We start from the raw sequence: 16,173 nt of genomic DNA, 5'->3' as shown, positions 1-16,173 counted from the left end.
TCATGAATCAATTTTTGCCCATAAAAGAGGCTTTAACACTTAAGCTATTTTAGTGGAAATGCATTATGTAAGTTGTCAAATGTATGAGAAAGGCCTGGTAACGATTCAGGCTATTCAGAATGAACAGCCAACCCCCATTTTTATAATGGTCCTTTTGAAAACGTCTGGCTGAGTGCATGTGTTTGCTATTAAGATGGTGTCAATCACTTTGCCACTGAAATCTAATCCAGGGGAAATCATTTCACATGTGGACACATGAAAAATACTGAAGGTTACAAAATGATTACATTTTTAATTGTTTTAATAAACTGAATTATTGAAGATAATTATGGCACAAAAACTTGCAAAACAGCAATATGATTTTTCGCCATCAAACACGCGTTTTGCTGTTGATTCAGCGCGTTTGTCGGAGAGCTATCAGTGAGCTGTTGAAGCGTAAAGGATGGGCCCAGATAAACAACGAGCCACATCATACACAAGCTTTAATTCCATCAATACACAACCAATTGTCCCAGATTGCTTGACCATTGATTCCGTTAATACCACTTGGCAAGTTGATGTTGCATTGCGGCGAGAGCTGAGAGAGAAAGAAATGCAGAGTGACAGCTCATTTCACTTCCATTTTTCTATCTGGAGCAGCCTGAAACAAAGTCCAAAAAGTAATGAACATACAAGGCATGGTGCCGTAGCGCAGAGCAGCTTATAATGTGCAGTGTTGGCTCCATTGTGATTTACTTAACTCCTCGCAGAATGCATGAGGGCCAAAAATCACCAGCGATTTAGCTCAGTGTTTCATTACTCCCACCAAAGCCCTCAACAATAACACAGGGCATAATCTGCTGCCAATAACTCCAGGTGCTTTTAGTCAGATGGCTCCCTCCGGACCGACAGGGAAGTAATACTCTGTTTAGAGGCTGGGGTGAAGAAGCTGCAAAGGATAGGTCAATAGTGTTTCTGGGGATAGAAAATCACCAGAGACGGACTTTTGAGTGGCTTCCTGTAACACTATTAGCTACATTATGACTACTGCTGCTGCTAGCGGAGCTGTCATTTCCCTTAATTAAGAGCCCAGCGCAGGGCACAAGAGAGAAGAGGCCACGGCACTCTCTCTGGGCCTCTAACATTAAAGCCTGATTCCTCATCGTGCAAGGGCGGAGACCTTACAGGGGAGGGGGAAAAAAATCTCATTCATTATTCTGGCACAAAGTGGAATTATGGAGTTAAGGCATTACATAGGAGGTGATGCTGTGGAGTGTGCCGAACAGAAAAGATTTTACACCTCAGCAGTTCTGTGACTACTTCTGAGGTGATTGTTAAATCACAAGCAGCGGGAGGTGGGGGGGTGGAGGGGCTCAGAGGACAGAAGAAGAAGGACAGACAGTGAGGAAATGGGTGCACAGTGTAGATGTCTCGAGTGACTGGAGGTTTTAAGTGTAAACTAAAAGAGAATGGCACACTTCTGTTTGTAAAAGTAAGCCCCTAGTTACCGGATGAATCTGCATGCAAACAATGCTTGAAGCGGTAAGCACCCCCGTGCTTCAACACTTATGCTCTCACTCGTGGCCACAGGTCTTCACCAAAAGGCTCTTTGGCATGAGAGTGCTCTGCTCCAGCTCTTACCTGTCTCTCCCTTGATGCTGGAGTGGAGATGGAAGCGGCACAAGCACGAGAGGGACCAGAGGGAGGTAAATTGGTGAGAAGAGGCAATGCCCCTTTCAAAGGTCAAGAAGGGAGAGATGGTGTGATGGAGAGAGGAGGATGGAGAAGGGAGGAGGGAGGGGAGGGGAGAGTCGGGCCTTTGTGTTGCGTCTTCGCGGGGGGACTTGGGACACTTTGCACATGAGCACATCTGCTACGGAGTGTCCTCCTCATTCCCAAAGCAATGTCAACCTGATTAGCTCAGGGTTGAAAGAGGCAAATAACAATCCAAATTATTCCTCATCCTTTTATAGCCATCAGCAGAGGTGGGACGCCGAGATGAAGACTAGCTTTAGAGAGCTGTAAGCCTTTTAGGAGATGCCTGTTTCACTACTGCTCCTCCTCCTAAATTACTTAAATTATATTTGCTGTAAATAGGATTCTGCTGCTGGCAGCCTTCAACCCTGTGCTGAACCAAGTCTTTCCTCTCACTCCGTGTCATACATCTTAGTTCATATCTTATATTGAAACAGAAGGCTACAACTAGAATGAGTAAGTGATATGATCAATCAGTTATTTGACAGAAAATCTGCCTTTTATATCACGTAAATATAAGTAAAATATTAAAAAGTAAACATATTCAGGCTTTGAACACAGCTGAAGATATCACTTTGGGGATTTTTAAATACATTTGTTACTATTTTCTCTGTAACAGTTTTACATGCAAAACTTTTCATTGATAGGTCGAGAAAATAATCAGCAAATCAAACAATTATAGTTGCTCTACTTATTAATTTAATAAAGAACAAAATCGATTTTCACAAAGTGCCCCTTAGTTACAAACTATTAATGATGCTTGGTCAATTAGTCCATTAGTCAATTAACATATTAATCAAAAATATTTTTTTCAATTTAATAATTTTAAGTAATTTATTAAGCTACAATGTCAAAGATTAATTGATTACAGGTTCTCAAATATGAGGATCTGATTTTCTTCTGTTTTACATCATTGCAAACTTAATATATTTCAATTTTGTACGGTTTGTTGGGAAAAAATGGTGTCTTGCTCTCTGGAAAAGTTGAGCTGGACATTTCTGACTATTTTCCAAGTGTTAGGATAATTAATGTTTAACGGAATATATAATTGAGCAGATTAATGATTTAAAATCATCATTAGTTGCAGTTGAACTTCAAACTAACCACTTTAAAAAAACTGCATCTTCATTGTGTTCATCCTGCGTTGCATCTGGTCAGCTGCAGGACATTTAGAAGTGGTCAGTGGGGTGTGAGGGCAGTCCAGGGTGGAGTGTGTGTGTGTTTGTTTGTCTGTGTGTGCGTGGGGGGGCTAGACACCCACATGTCATGCCTGACACATCAGCCTGAGGCCCCCGGGCTATCCAGCACTAATGCTGCCTATGTCCCACTTTCTACCCCTTGCCCCTCAAAGCCTCCTCTTGTCGCCCCTCCTCACCCGCTCCTTCTGTCACAGAGGTATAATAACAATGGATCACACCAGCACAGACTCAATCACTATAGGATGACATCAGGTGATACCAGCTGCAGCGAGACTATATCTTACCTCCACCGAACCCGAGCTAAACAGAGTTTATCAAGGAAACAATTTATCTGGGGAAAAAAAAGTCCTGTATTTGTTGTTACTGTATTGCCCTGTTGCAGTGATATTTACAGAGTGGAGTGGGTAAAGGTGGAAACAAGCAAATAATCATGTAGCTAAAAGACACCCAGCCCACCCAATCACATCCAACCCCTCCCAGCACATTATTATGGTGGAGCAGACAAATAGTGGAAGGAGGGACGTCTGGAAATAGTATTGCTTTGAAGCCCATAACTCTATTCTGGAGAAAAGAATCATCACAGTGTTATTCCACATCCTCAGATATAAAGGGAAAAAACATAATAACTTCTCGATAGCCTGGATCTCCACTGCCCTATACTAGTGCCCCCCCTTCCTCCGCCCGCCCACACCCCTGCCTCATCCACCATACACCCACTTCTCCTGCCTCAATCTTTGGTTTCAAAGGAAGCGAATCAGCCAGAAGGACAGAAGGTTATGCATTAGTACTGGTCATTGCTCAAAGAGCGAGAGTTATAAATAATAAAGGCTTGTGAAGGACACAAGGGCTGTGGGATGCATCTCTGGTTCACGCCACACAAGTCAAAGACAAGACTGTAATTTCTATTCCAAAAATGTGACCCTTGCAGCTTCAATTACATCTCAACAACACCAACCGTGTCCGTGCCAGGAGATGTGATGCCTCTTTGTTAGCTCTACATGAAAGGCTTATTGATATTGGTTATGGAGCGCATGCTACACAACATATACCTTTTTTTTCTGAGAATGATTGCCAAACTTAAAGACATGGTATCACTAAAATAAATGCATATTGAAATGCAATTTATTTTCTCCACAGCTACCCTCCTACAGGAACTTGTGATGTGCTTCTGTTTGGAATACGTTCTAGTCAAGACGACGGAAATCTTGTTAGCTTTAAATATACAAACAACAGGGAGAATTTTATCGTCAGTTCTTTGTTTTGCTCAAAGTCATTTCTGCATAACTATGCATCCGTGAAAACTGATGACCTTTACTGCTGTTTGCATCGAAAACAGAAGTCCGACATGCGCTGGTCTTCCCTGTCCTCCACACCACGCAGTGATTATGTTACTGTAGCCACGGGCACAGCGGGCACATTAGCAAATGTATTACACCTGCTTTATAGGCATGCATTAAGCTTGTTTTCAAGTTAGCACAGACAGCTGAAATCCCCATAATGAGATCCACCTCCTGGGGAGAGACTTGTTCTCCCTCGGTCTCCTTTATCCACTCTTATTTACTCAGCATGGCCCATTCAGCACTGGGTTTGCGCCACTTTATTACTTAACCTCACCACACAACATTACGAGGCTCTTTGCATCAGCAAACAGCCTATCCCACCATGCATCCTGCTCACTAAGCTGATTACACAAAAATAATAAGACCCCGTGCCTCCAGCACTGTGTGTGCATGCATCTCTTTGTGTGCACTTGTGTATGAATTTGCAAAGGTAAAGGAGAATTTTGCATTAAAGACAGTTCCACAGCCACACAAAATAATACTATGAAAGATGCACGCATATATTAAACAGAATTAGTGCAGTTTATCGTCTTCTAACTATAACAATGTATACAAGATGGTACCAAATCAAATCAAGCGGATCAAATTAAAATTGTGATTTAGAAGGCTACTGCAAACGTAATATTTGGTACTTAAGACAACATTTGTGGGATTTGTTGGGTGCGGTTTGTAAATCCAACATTCAAACTTTACTCTGAGATGTAAAGCCTGGTCTCTGCAGATACAGACACCGCCACACACTTCTAGCAGGTCATAAGTGATCATTGACAGGGATTATATGTGTATCAGACTATCCATTGTCTTTTTAGGTAAATCCTACTCATTGTGTTTTTAGAATGAGAAAGAAAAATCTTTTTCCAGAGATACATATTTTTATACGTTTTTATTTTTTCCAGCTATGAGAAGCTCCATCTTTTCTTATGTGTACTGCATTATGAGATTGTGTCCATCAACACAGCAATGAAAAATAAAACACACTGAACTTGGTCACTTATGAGCTAAATACTAGATTAAAAGGTGGAAATTGGAATGAAAATCTGTTATGCACATCCACTTGGTAAACACACTGTAAAAATAGTTTAAACCTACATTTGAGGATAAGTTGTGCTGACACCTTCCGTTTGGTTGGGTGTGATTAATGCATATACTTGCGGGTCCAGCAGAGCAGACTGGCTCTCTTAACTGGTCAGAGGGTGCAAAAATTAAAAAATATTCCCCTGTGCATCACTTCTTGATCCGAACCGTTTAGTTTGAAATACAACTACAGGCGACGATGGCTTGTTGAGTATGGAACGCTGGTCAGGTTTAAGTCATTTGTTACCATTAAATTATAAATTAACCAAAATGTATTGGTCAAAAGTAGTTTGAATTTCAGTCTACCAAGATTTTCTTAGGTTGACTACAGCTCTAGGAGTACAGGAACTTTTTTTATGATGCAAATCCAAGCTCTCTTCAAAATAAAATCCTGTGTGTGTGATCAGTCCATGAATAGTCCAGATTAAATACATTTCACTATTGAAGCATACAATCTGATTGTAAATGAAGCATTAAAAAAAAACGCCAAATACATAACAGCCAGGAGCAGCATTACACCAGATGTGGCATGTGGTGTGGACGTTTTGTTCTGAATGACCTCCAATACCAGAAATCAATGAAAGATACATTTTGCTCTTTTGGGGAGGGGGTCTCTAGGTGACCTTTGTGAAAATGTTCCACCATTTTGTCAGAATCCGAATAAGTGCAGACCATTTCATGTAGACAGTAAGTGTATGAAATGAGTGCTCCTGTCGTTCCAGCCTGGCTCACTTTGACAGCATGATGATAGAAGCGTCACATCCTTGGGAGAGTAAATGCAAACTGACAAGAGATGAGCCTTTGGTTGCTGAATATAATACGGAATTGTGCTCTGAGTGTCTTATTATCTTGTCTGTTGATGTCTGAAAGGGGGAGATTTGCTTGAGAAGAGAAGACAGAAACTATACGCATCCAACACCATCCCGTCCTTTGAAAAAAAAAAAAATTGCTTGCCCTACTAACCACAGCTTTCCCACCTAATGTCCACTTCTACTTGGAATAAATACGAGGAGGCAGGATGTTTGTGGTGCCTCGTAGCCCCTGTTAGCTGAAGTGGAAGACTATTTGCACAGGCAAGCTTTTAGGAGGAGAATGACCCTTTCACCGCTGCAGTAAGCATGTGGTGGGTGTAGAAGGTGGACAATTTACCGTAGACAAACATGATCGCTACCGTCATTGTCTCCAACTGACTTCTCCGTCTCATACTGGCACAAACTCTTAGAAATAGTATTAAGGGACTAAAACTAAAGTCGTAAATCGATTCTACATGGAAGAAAAGTTGTGGTAGGTCCTCTAGATATGAAAACACACACACTTTATGGCACATGTAATCACAGCACAGACATTCACTCAAAGATATCAGCGTACAATGATTATTCCAAATTGCCAGTAAAGTACAGAGTTGCAAATTAAAAATAAATGAATAAATAAATAATTGCCCCCTTCCACAATATTTAACTAATTCGCTGCATGTTGCCCTCAGCAACTTCCCAATTTTTGTTCACTCGAACATTGTTTATACATGTGTGTGTACATAATGAAACTATTCTCAACTAATGTGTTCAGTTCAATGTCTAATAATATGATTTTTGTTCTTTCACCATTATAGATAGTAATATTCAAATTTGAGAAGCAAATTAAATATTAACATAACTTACATTTCCTTGAAACTATTAAGTGTATGATGTTATTCTGTGCACAGGATAAGAGTGTGGGTTTGTGTGAAAAATGGAGCACTATTTCAGTGAGATTATACAAAATAACATAAAAGATCTTTCTCCTGGATTTGACAAATACAGAAATTATTCCTGTGCTCTTACTACAATGGGAAGAATCCTAATATGGTGGCTTTTGCACAATTTAGAACCAAATAAACAACATTAGGTCTAGTTTAAAGGCTCACTTCAGGCTTGTTTTCATATCAGTGGCATTCATAATGATAACAAAATGTTGAGAATTGCAAACTTCTCCTTGCATCCACGAGAGTTCACTGAAGACACAAATGCAGGCTAATGTGGCTCAAATAACTCCAATATAAAATTACCCAACTCATGTCCCAAACCTAGAAATCCTAATCATTGTGTAAAATGTTAGTTTTTATATTTTTTAAAGCTATTCAAAGGGTAAAATACTGTCAGATGCATTACCCCACTTTGTGCAGAAACTGTGCATCTTCAAAATGTCAACTTGTCAGGAATTAAGACAAACAGGACAGCTTTTACCTTTACGGCCACATGTGTTACGCTCAGTTGGTTTTAGAGGGATTTCATTGACCCGACTCAAAACATAGCGGGTAATATAATCCATCAACTGCAGTTAATACTTTAAAGTTTCCAAAATGTTCTCTCAAACTTCAACTAAATACCCAAAACAAGGAGACTGCCAACCTAATTCTAGACTGAGAAAAACAAATGCAACCAATGACTATCATTAAAAACTTCTACCTGGTAGCATCTAAGGACATTTACAGAAAAAGGATGAGTCTCTCTTCGTCTACACCCCCACTCTCTCTCCTATCTCCCCCAGCAAAAGGCACGACTGTGCCACGTCTCCTCCTCGGCCCCTGCCTCTCTCTCTCTGACAGGTCATGTGGGCAGCGGTTCCCAAACCAAACCTGCCGCTGGCACAGCCCAAGGCTCCGCCACCGGGCAGAGACAAACCATCCCCCCAAAAATTCTCACTGGGGAAGTTCAGCCAACACCAACCACAAAATAGACACCAAAGAATTACATTCTTAAAGTGCAGCATGTGTTACTTAACTCATTGAAAAGGGTGCATTAGTAATGTAAAGACAAAATAGCTTCAAATATCAATAGAGATGCATTTTACAACAATTAAGTGTATGTGCACGCGAGACAAGAAAAGCAGAAAATAGCAAGTGAGCAGTGGGAGAGGAATCAAATAGAGACTGTTCAGAAACAAAGAAAGAGAGAGAGAGACTTGATGCTTATTAAACCAAATTGCAACACTTCTGAGACGAATCCTGCAGTACACAGTCCTTGTTTAGAAGACTTTCGCCTCCGGTTATTCTGGAAAAAAGGATTTAAAAGACAGCTGAACTCTCACTGATTAGGTCTGAGCCTATTTGGTTAGCCCTTGTCCAAATTCTTATATTATTTCGCTCACAAATGTTTGGCAAGCTCAGTGTATAGGCACTGTACAATACTCTCTGCTACTTGAGAGAGACAACACACACACACACACACACACACACACACACACACACACACACACACACACACACACACACACACACACACACACACACATACACACAGGCATCCAGACATATTCTATTAACGACTCTCATTAAAATCGTGATCAAAAATCATGCACTGTTTACTGCAGTACAAATTCATAGCCTGCAATAAAACTATTATAATGTCAGAATCTTACACACATACACACTAAGACACACACACACGTTCACAAATAAACACAGTGCAACTTTCACAAACGCAAAAACACACAAGCAGACCGTCACAAGCAGAAGACAGTTTGTATAAATACACAAAACAGAAACTAGCATCCAAACCATTAGAGAAGGACTTTTGTCACCTTGCATCCAAATAAAAACAAATATGATAATAATAATAATATAAAGGGTAAAAGAGGAGGATATGTTAAGCAAATCAGCTCTTCATAGGAAGTACTTAAATTTGTTTTGGGCAATATTCAGGTCTCTTCAAAGAAGTGTTCAACTGAATTTAAGCAAAAAGACTTAATTTGTATAGACGAGATTGATACAATTCACACAATTACCTTGAAATTAATTATATTAATTAAATTATTTAGCTCTCTTCACGAGGCTAAAGTGCTAAATGTGTAGGTATGGGAATCACTGCAATTTGATGTAATTAGATATATTATAATTCTATTTGATATAATAATCTTTCTAATGAAAGTCTCTCAGGAAAAGAATAGCTACATTACCTTTCTTATTACATCAAATAATTTGAAAATCTGCTGAAATGGTAATTGAAATTTATATCATTATGCTTATTGATTCATAATGAGGCCCAGTGATTGAATTAGTCTGCATGACCGAAACACCTCATAATAAAAAATGAAAAAAAAAAAAACACAAGACGTCACAACCAAAATAGAGAGTGAACTCAATTAATGAGATAACTGCAAAAATAATGAAGCATGCTGATATAGAAATTGGCTAATTTTGAAGATCATTTGATTAAGTGAGACACCAAAAGACTAAAACTCTTCTATAATCTGAAAATAAATAACTGTAAGGAAAACCGGTTTATCTAATGTGCTGATGATAATTATTATCTTTCATAGAGGTTTTAATTTCACTCATCACTAAGTTATATATCTGCATAAGTTGCTATTAATTCTCACAATGTAACCGATATAACACTTTCTTAATTTGAATGAAGGAAAAAAGAAAAACATTAGCAAAATCCATGAGAGTTGCGAATGTGGGGTTGAAGCAAATTATCCTGACAGCTAAAATCAGATTCTGAAGGGTAAACTTTTAAATATATTTGATAAAAAGGGAGAGTCATGTAGAGATCCTGCCATAAAATATACAACAGCAATAAAGCATAAAATCTATGCATTTAAGACAGTACAACCAGAATTTACTGCGTCTTCAAAAGCAACATTCATACAGTTTAAGTGCCTGTTGTATTGTCATCTAACCAGACTGTCCATTACAAAAATGAAAAAGCTGAAGGGACATAAATATCTTAAGACACAAAGTACATAGAAAACAATTTCCTCACCAAGAAATCGAAGCTTTAAAAGAGCCACACATCGACTTGGACATTGCACTTAAAGTTAGTTTGCTGCCTGACACCGCTGACACCTGTCCCAGCACTGGAAGCTCTCTGTTCTCACCTCACTGCTGCCTAAACCAGACCTCCGCCAGCAGCTTTTTTGTGGGAGAAGGGACAAAAACGGGAGCCGGGAGCCGACTTACCGTACAGCTTGTTGGGAGTGCCCTCTCTGTCCGTGGCCTCGGAGGGCAGGAGAAGGGGCTCGTCGTTCAGATCGCTGTCTGGGGTGGCCGCTTTGTCGTCCGCCCGGAGTTCTGCCGCGCTCATGTCGCTGCGCAGGGAGAGCAGCGGCTTGCTCAGCTGCCCTGTAATCATCGGATCCTGGAGGGAGCTGGGACCCAGGTGGGAAAGAAGGAGGAAAAAAAGAGAAAACACCCCTGGTTAGATGTGCTTCGGCGTCTCACCCTCACCGGCTCCTTTTCTATGTCTCTACACACTCTCTCTCTCTAACCAGCTTCTCCTTTCTATCGCTCACTCATCACTCTCTCCCCCTCTCTCTCCTGCTCCCTCCCTCTCCAGCTCGCTCTTTTATCTGAGACTGGTGCTACCCCGCTGATACTGCCGGCTGCTGCCTGGTGAAGAACTGTTACGGATCGCGTGGCGTTACCATTATACCCTGCAGTCCTAAAACGGTGATACATCCATCTCCAAGGGCTCATTACTACCTGACATGTGCCTCATCCTCAGCAAACACTAAGCTGACAGCAGTCTACAAAGAGTTCTATGGGCTGTGCACTGATAAATACATAAAATTCTACATCTAAAACGGAGATATGAGTGAAAATACACAGCAGTGATTATATCAATTTTCACATAGTTTGGGACATAAAATTAGATCAAAGGTGACATCTTGCAGCAGAGTGTGAGGCAACATGAACTTAGGGCCTGATTTAAACAGGAGTTGAAGACACTGATGTTCCCCAAATCCCCCCCACCACCTATTATTTTCATTATTTGTCAGCACATAAAAGCTAAACATGACATGATGAGGGCATTATCTGTCTGAACAACTGACATTAATTCAGCAAAGCTAATTATTTTTTAATAAACTGAAACCACAGTTTAAAAATACCAAAAACATATTTAATAGCATTTTATAGATGCTATCAAATACTTCCATCATGACTTTTATCTCAAGGAAGATCCAGCACATTTACCCTGTCTACTTCTGACTTTTACAAATAGCAAAATCAAAATTTCTTAAAAAGTCGTTGCTCTTACCTAAATAAAGCTCCAGCTGAAAAGAGTAAAAAAAAAAAAAGGAGTTTTCAGAAAGTCCAAATGTTGAGGTCAATCAAACAGCAGCTAAAACATGCCACTATGACCAGCTAGTATGCTTTCTACTGAACCAGAAGCAGCCTCCTCGACCTTCATGTATCTGAATGGCCACCACAGGTTCAAGCCTGAGGTTGCTTCCTAGGGCAGGCAAAGGAGACCTCGTCTTTCTCCCTCCCTCTCCATCTACCCCCTCTCTCTCTCTACCTCTCTCTCTCTCTCTCTCTCTCTCTCTCTCACACACACACACACACACACTTCCTCCCGCCTTCACTCCCCCTGTCTCTTCCCAGTTGTGTCCACTGACTGGAGAGCTCCTCAGACAGTGTTCACCCCACCTCAGGCTCTGAGACACAGACACAAAGCAGCAGGACTATGGCCCTCTTCCTTATTTATGAATAACGTCCAGCTTTAATATATCGGAGCAAAGGACAAGTGACCAGCACATACGCACAGAAAGGGGAAAAAAAAAAAGTCTTATCTTGCCCCCGCACCCATCAGCCCTCCCACCACCACCACCAACGCTTCTATGAGGGTGGTCGATGAGTTCCTGCCCAGAGGGGCCTTTTTAATGTGCTCATCACAGGAATCAGCCCTCTTTGATATGACACATGATAATCTATGAAAATGTTAATCAATAGAAATAGTTTAAGCTGTCGTTAAAAACTGGTCAATACTCATATCCCTGGTAACAATGTCACTAGTCATCAGGGCTTCATTTGTGGAGCACTTAAATGTGGGACACTGCGCATCAATGCACCTCTCTGCCCGCCGAGGTAAACACATTTTCCCCTCTGTCTGAGCCTGGCCACACTCTGCATGCATTTGGGTCCACCCCCACCTCCTTCCTACTCTCCTTTGAGTTTCTTGATAGGTCCACTGGAGGGCAAAATTAATACCTAATTGAATCTTGCAGTCATCAAAATAATCAATAGTTTTTTATTATTTATTCTTCACAGTCTGTTGACTGTTTGAAAGCTCAGAGGGACAGGGCAGAGCAGAGGCAGCCCCTGAAATTTCCACCGTTTCACAATGTAATTTTCACTGGGGCATGAGAGTTTGCAAGACCTATAAAAAATGAGAGTAGTGTTTTTTGTTGGGGAGGTGAGGGAGAAAAAAACTAAAGGAAAAATGGGAATCTTTGCCCCGGCAGCTACAATGAAAAATAGAATAAACAAGCTACTGACACCTCAGAGAAGGGCATGGTCCTTTCTGTCCATCCCTCCATCTTTTTCCCTTTCCCCTTTTCTCCTTATTTCATCATATCAGGAGTGTGGCGGTACCTCTCTAATGCTGGCATTTCTCTTCCTGACAGACTCCAAACAAGTGCTGGGAATGAGATCAGAGCTCTAATCTTCCCCTGGCCTCTGAGGCTCGAGGATAAGGGGCAACACATCTCTCACCATCTCACGCAGCTGTTAATTACCTCATTTCAAAAACAGTTTGCTTTGCCTATTTGCGATCATGCCACCAGGTTGGGTGTATATCAATTTAAGCTCAGGGAGTAATGTAATTACACATAATGGGATAACCGTAATCTTATTGTAAAAATCCGTAATAAAAAAGGGATATTTAAAAATTACCATAAGAAATTACATTACTGATTCTAAGCAAAGGATGTGTAAGGGATTAGCTTCATATTTTAAAGTAACCCTCAGACCTTTGATTAGCTATAATGTGAGTTTGTTCATGTGTGTGTATAAGACGGTTGGCGGGAGCAGACATGAGGGAGGTTTGTCTCGTTTCTTTTCTGTTCACTGAGTCTGGCCACAGCTCAGGAACAGGTTGCAGGAACAAGAAAAAGCACTTGATCCCCCCTCTGTCCCCCTCTCACCAAACTCCCCCTGTGGCCGAATAATCAGTTGTTAGCAGAGTCCCGAGCGTCATCAGATACCCATGCTAATAGCTGGTGGTCTTACCAGGGCTGTCGCAGTTTGAGGGGACACTGTGTGATGGGTTTCAGCCTGTGACTGACACACTCCAACACTTCTCTGGTGATTGAACACAGAAAAAACCTCAATACTCATCTGAATTGTTTTGGATACAATAGTCTTTATAATATTGTTATTATAATTGTACCAGCATTCAACATAGACTTCCCAAACAGTTGGAACAGTGCAACAGAGTAAACTGTATACTCACAGTACATATAAGTTGGAAGTTAGTCTACAAAAAATTATAATTTAAAATGAACTGTTTAATAAAACTATTTTGATAATCAATTCATAACTTTAGTTATTTTTAAAGCAAAAACAGCAAAACAAACATTATGCAGGTTTTCCTTTTTAAAACGGGAGGATCTGTTATTTTCTTTATCATACATGATAGTAAATCTGTGTATGTATGTATTCACCTTATGGGCTGTTGGATACGGTCATTTGCTGCTTTCTGATATTGTATCAACAAAATGATTAATAGAGAAAAATTTCAGTGGCAATTAGAAAAAAAGCAAAACATTTATTTTTTGTTTTATTTTTACTATATATGTTTATTTTTCAATATAACCCTCAATCTGTCTGACTATTGTAATATTTGGAGCTCCCTCTTGCCCCTTTACTTTTGGCATTACACTGTGGAAGAGTTTTCTTACTTCTCCAGTGAAACACACTCCATATTCTAAACTTGCTCAGCATCAGCATTAGTATGTTATTGGGACACAATTTAAGAGTTTTATAATCTACATAATGGCGTGTGCACTGGTGACCTGTCAATTTTCCCTTTCCGCCCCCCATTTTTGCCCAGTGCATGCTGGGATAGGTCTCAGCACACCTGTGACCCTGAACTCAATAAGCTGGCATGAAAAAAAAAAATTAAAGACCGAGGTTTAAAATCTACTCAGAAAACACCCCAGCATGTCAGACTTTACTTTCAGACATTAAGTTCACATTAATTTTTGTCAAATCATGTGTTTGCCTCGTCTGTCATGTATTCTAAGCACTACACAAATCATCTATTGTCTGCAAACAATCTATAGCAGCTTTATTTTAAACTCATTACCACTGTTCCAAGTGCCCTACTAGCTAAAAAGCAAATAGATAATTCTGCCATTAGCTGATTAGTGTTTCAGCTGGAAATGACTTAGAATGCCTTGTAATGCAATCATAATGACCTGAGTGATGAAAGGACACGTCTTAAGAATTTACTTTTTATTGCTTCAGTTAAATGGGTTAAATATGTCTATCTTTTTCAGGCTCACTTTTTTATTTAATTTTCCAGGAATAAATTAATTGAAACAAATTATAAAATGTAGGCTTATTGTGCTCTAATAATGTAGAATGTATTTAATGAGTACTTCACACAACTGTAATAATGTCAGACTGTACTTTAAGATTAAAAGGCAAACATTCTCTCTTTTTTCCTGAAGAAACAGTGTTGAAATATATTATTATATTTAAAAAGACTAAATATCAAGAACTAAATACTGAACTTTACATTTTTGTGTTAATCAGTCAAATGCCAACAATAATTCTGAAGCACCTATTTTGTATAAGTGTTCTGTTTTACCCTACTGTACTGGACAAATATCCAAACGACTTAAATGTCTAATGTAGTACGTTAGGTGATGATTTGTCTCCCCCTTAGGGTTATTACCCAAACTGTTCCCCCTCTCATGGCAAATGGATCTTTATGTAGTTTCACCAAAACCCCTTTTTTCCTATTAATTAGTTCTATAAATGATTTCTGTGATTTACTCATTAAAAATGCAGTTGTTTTGTATTATTATATCAGTTACAGTACTGGCTAATCTACTTCCTCTGAATGCACTTTTTTTTTTTTTTAATAGCAGGCGAGTGGAATAAAAAGTCAAAATTTGAGGTGATTTATTTTTTTACGCACTCATTAATATGATCAGCAGTTATTCCTCTCCTCTCCACTAAAGCTAAAATGCTCCCCAGTGGATGGTCGGTGGGTCAGTGAAGGCTGAGGGCTATCAAAGCAGTGTATTAAAAGGAGCTCTTTGAAGCTTGTAAACCACGGTGCCCAGCAGGTCCACAACACATAGACGCCTCTGATTGGTCAGGTGTGTGTGTGTGTGTGTGTGTGTGTGTGTGTGTGTGTGTGTGTGAGTGTGTGTTTTGCTAGATCGATTCACGGAGCTGACATTCTGGAGCATCAAAGCTTTCAGCACACTAATCTGACTCCTCCTACGAGGGCAAGGGTTGTTTTTATTATTTTCCATTTTTTCCTCAATAAAATGCTCATACCTCAGAGGGGCTCCTGCATACTTTTGATATGAAAGTAGGTGAATCACGTGTTTCAAAGGATTGAAAGGGAATGAAAACCTATTGAAATCAAGCTTGGACACTGTATTTATCAACCGATAAATAATGCAACACTATAGAGAGAGTGATGGGGAAAGCAGCAGAGAATTACATGGCCATCCATGGGGCATAGCATTGGCAGCAGAGGAGTGACACCGCAGAGATTCACACACCGCTGCTCCTCAAAGTCAGTTTCCCCTCACACTGTCTCTGGAGACCTGCGCCACACACACACTGATGAAAGGTGTGAAAATCTGATTTCCCAAAAAGGATCGGTAATTCTCTGTGAGGGTGGAAGCCGCAATCAATAAATCATTGCTAAGTAGATTGTAAAGAAAAAAAAATTATTCCCCCTTGGTATCAGTGCATTAGGATTCTCCTGAGGATGGATGAGCCGAGATGGGGGTGTGAGACAATCTCAATAAAGAAGAGGCAAATCATACCTTTGCCATTCATCTGCACTCTGGCAAGCAGCTGTCAGCAGGGTGACGAA

General features: G+C 40.1%; 1 protein-coding gene across 1 annotated transcript in view; it reads right to left on the bottom strand.

The window, feature by feature from the left end:
* Positions 1-10,516, bottom strand: part of pou6f2 (POU class 6 homeobox 2) — a 61,017-nt gene extending 50,501 nt beyond the window's left edge. The window contains exon 1 of the mRNA XM_084033271.1: positions 10,287-10,516. Within this exon, the coding sequence (XP_083889397.1) occupies positions 10,287-10,458 (172 nt within the window). The 5' untranslated portion in view covers positions 10,459-10,516. The remainder of the gene's footprint in view (positions 1-10,286) is intronic.
* Between the last annotated feature and the right edge of the window lie 5,657 nt (positions 10,517-16,173).

This window comes from Eutrigla gurnardus (assembly GCF_963514095.1).
Source record: "Eutrigla gurnardus genome assembly, chromosome: 18".
Classification (NCBI taxonomy): Eukaryota; Metazoa; Chordata; class Actinopteri; order Perciformes; family Triglidae; genus Eutrigla; species Eutrigla gurnardus.
The sequence above is the reverse complement of the archived record's forward strand: the minus strand, read 5'-3'. Positions and strand labels throughout refer to the sequence as shown.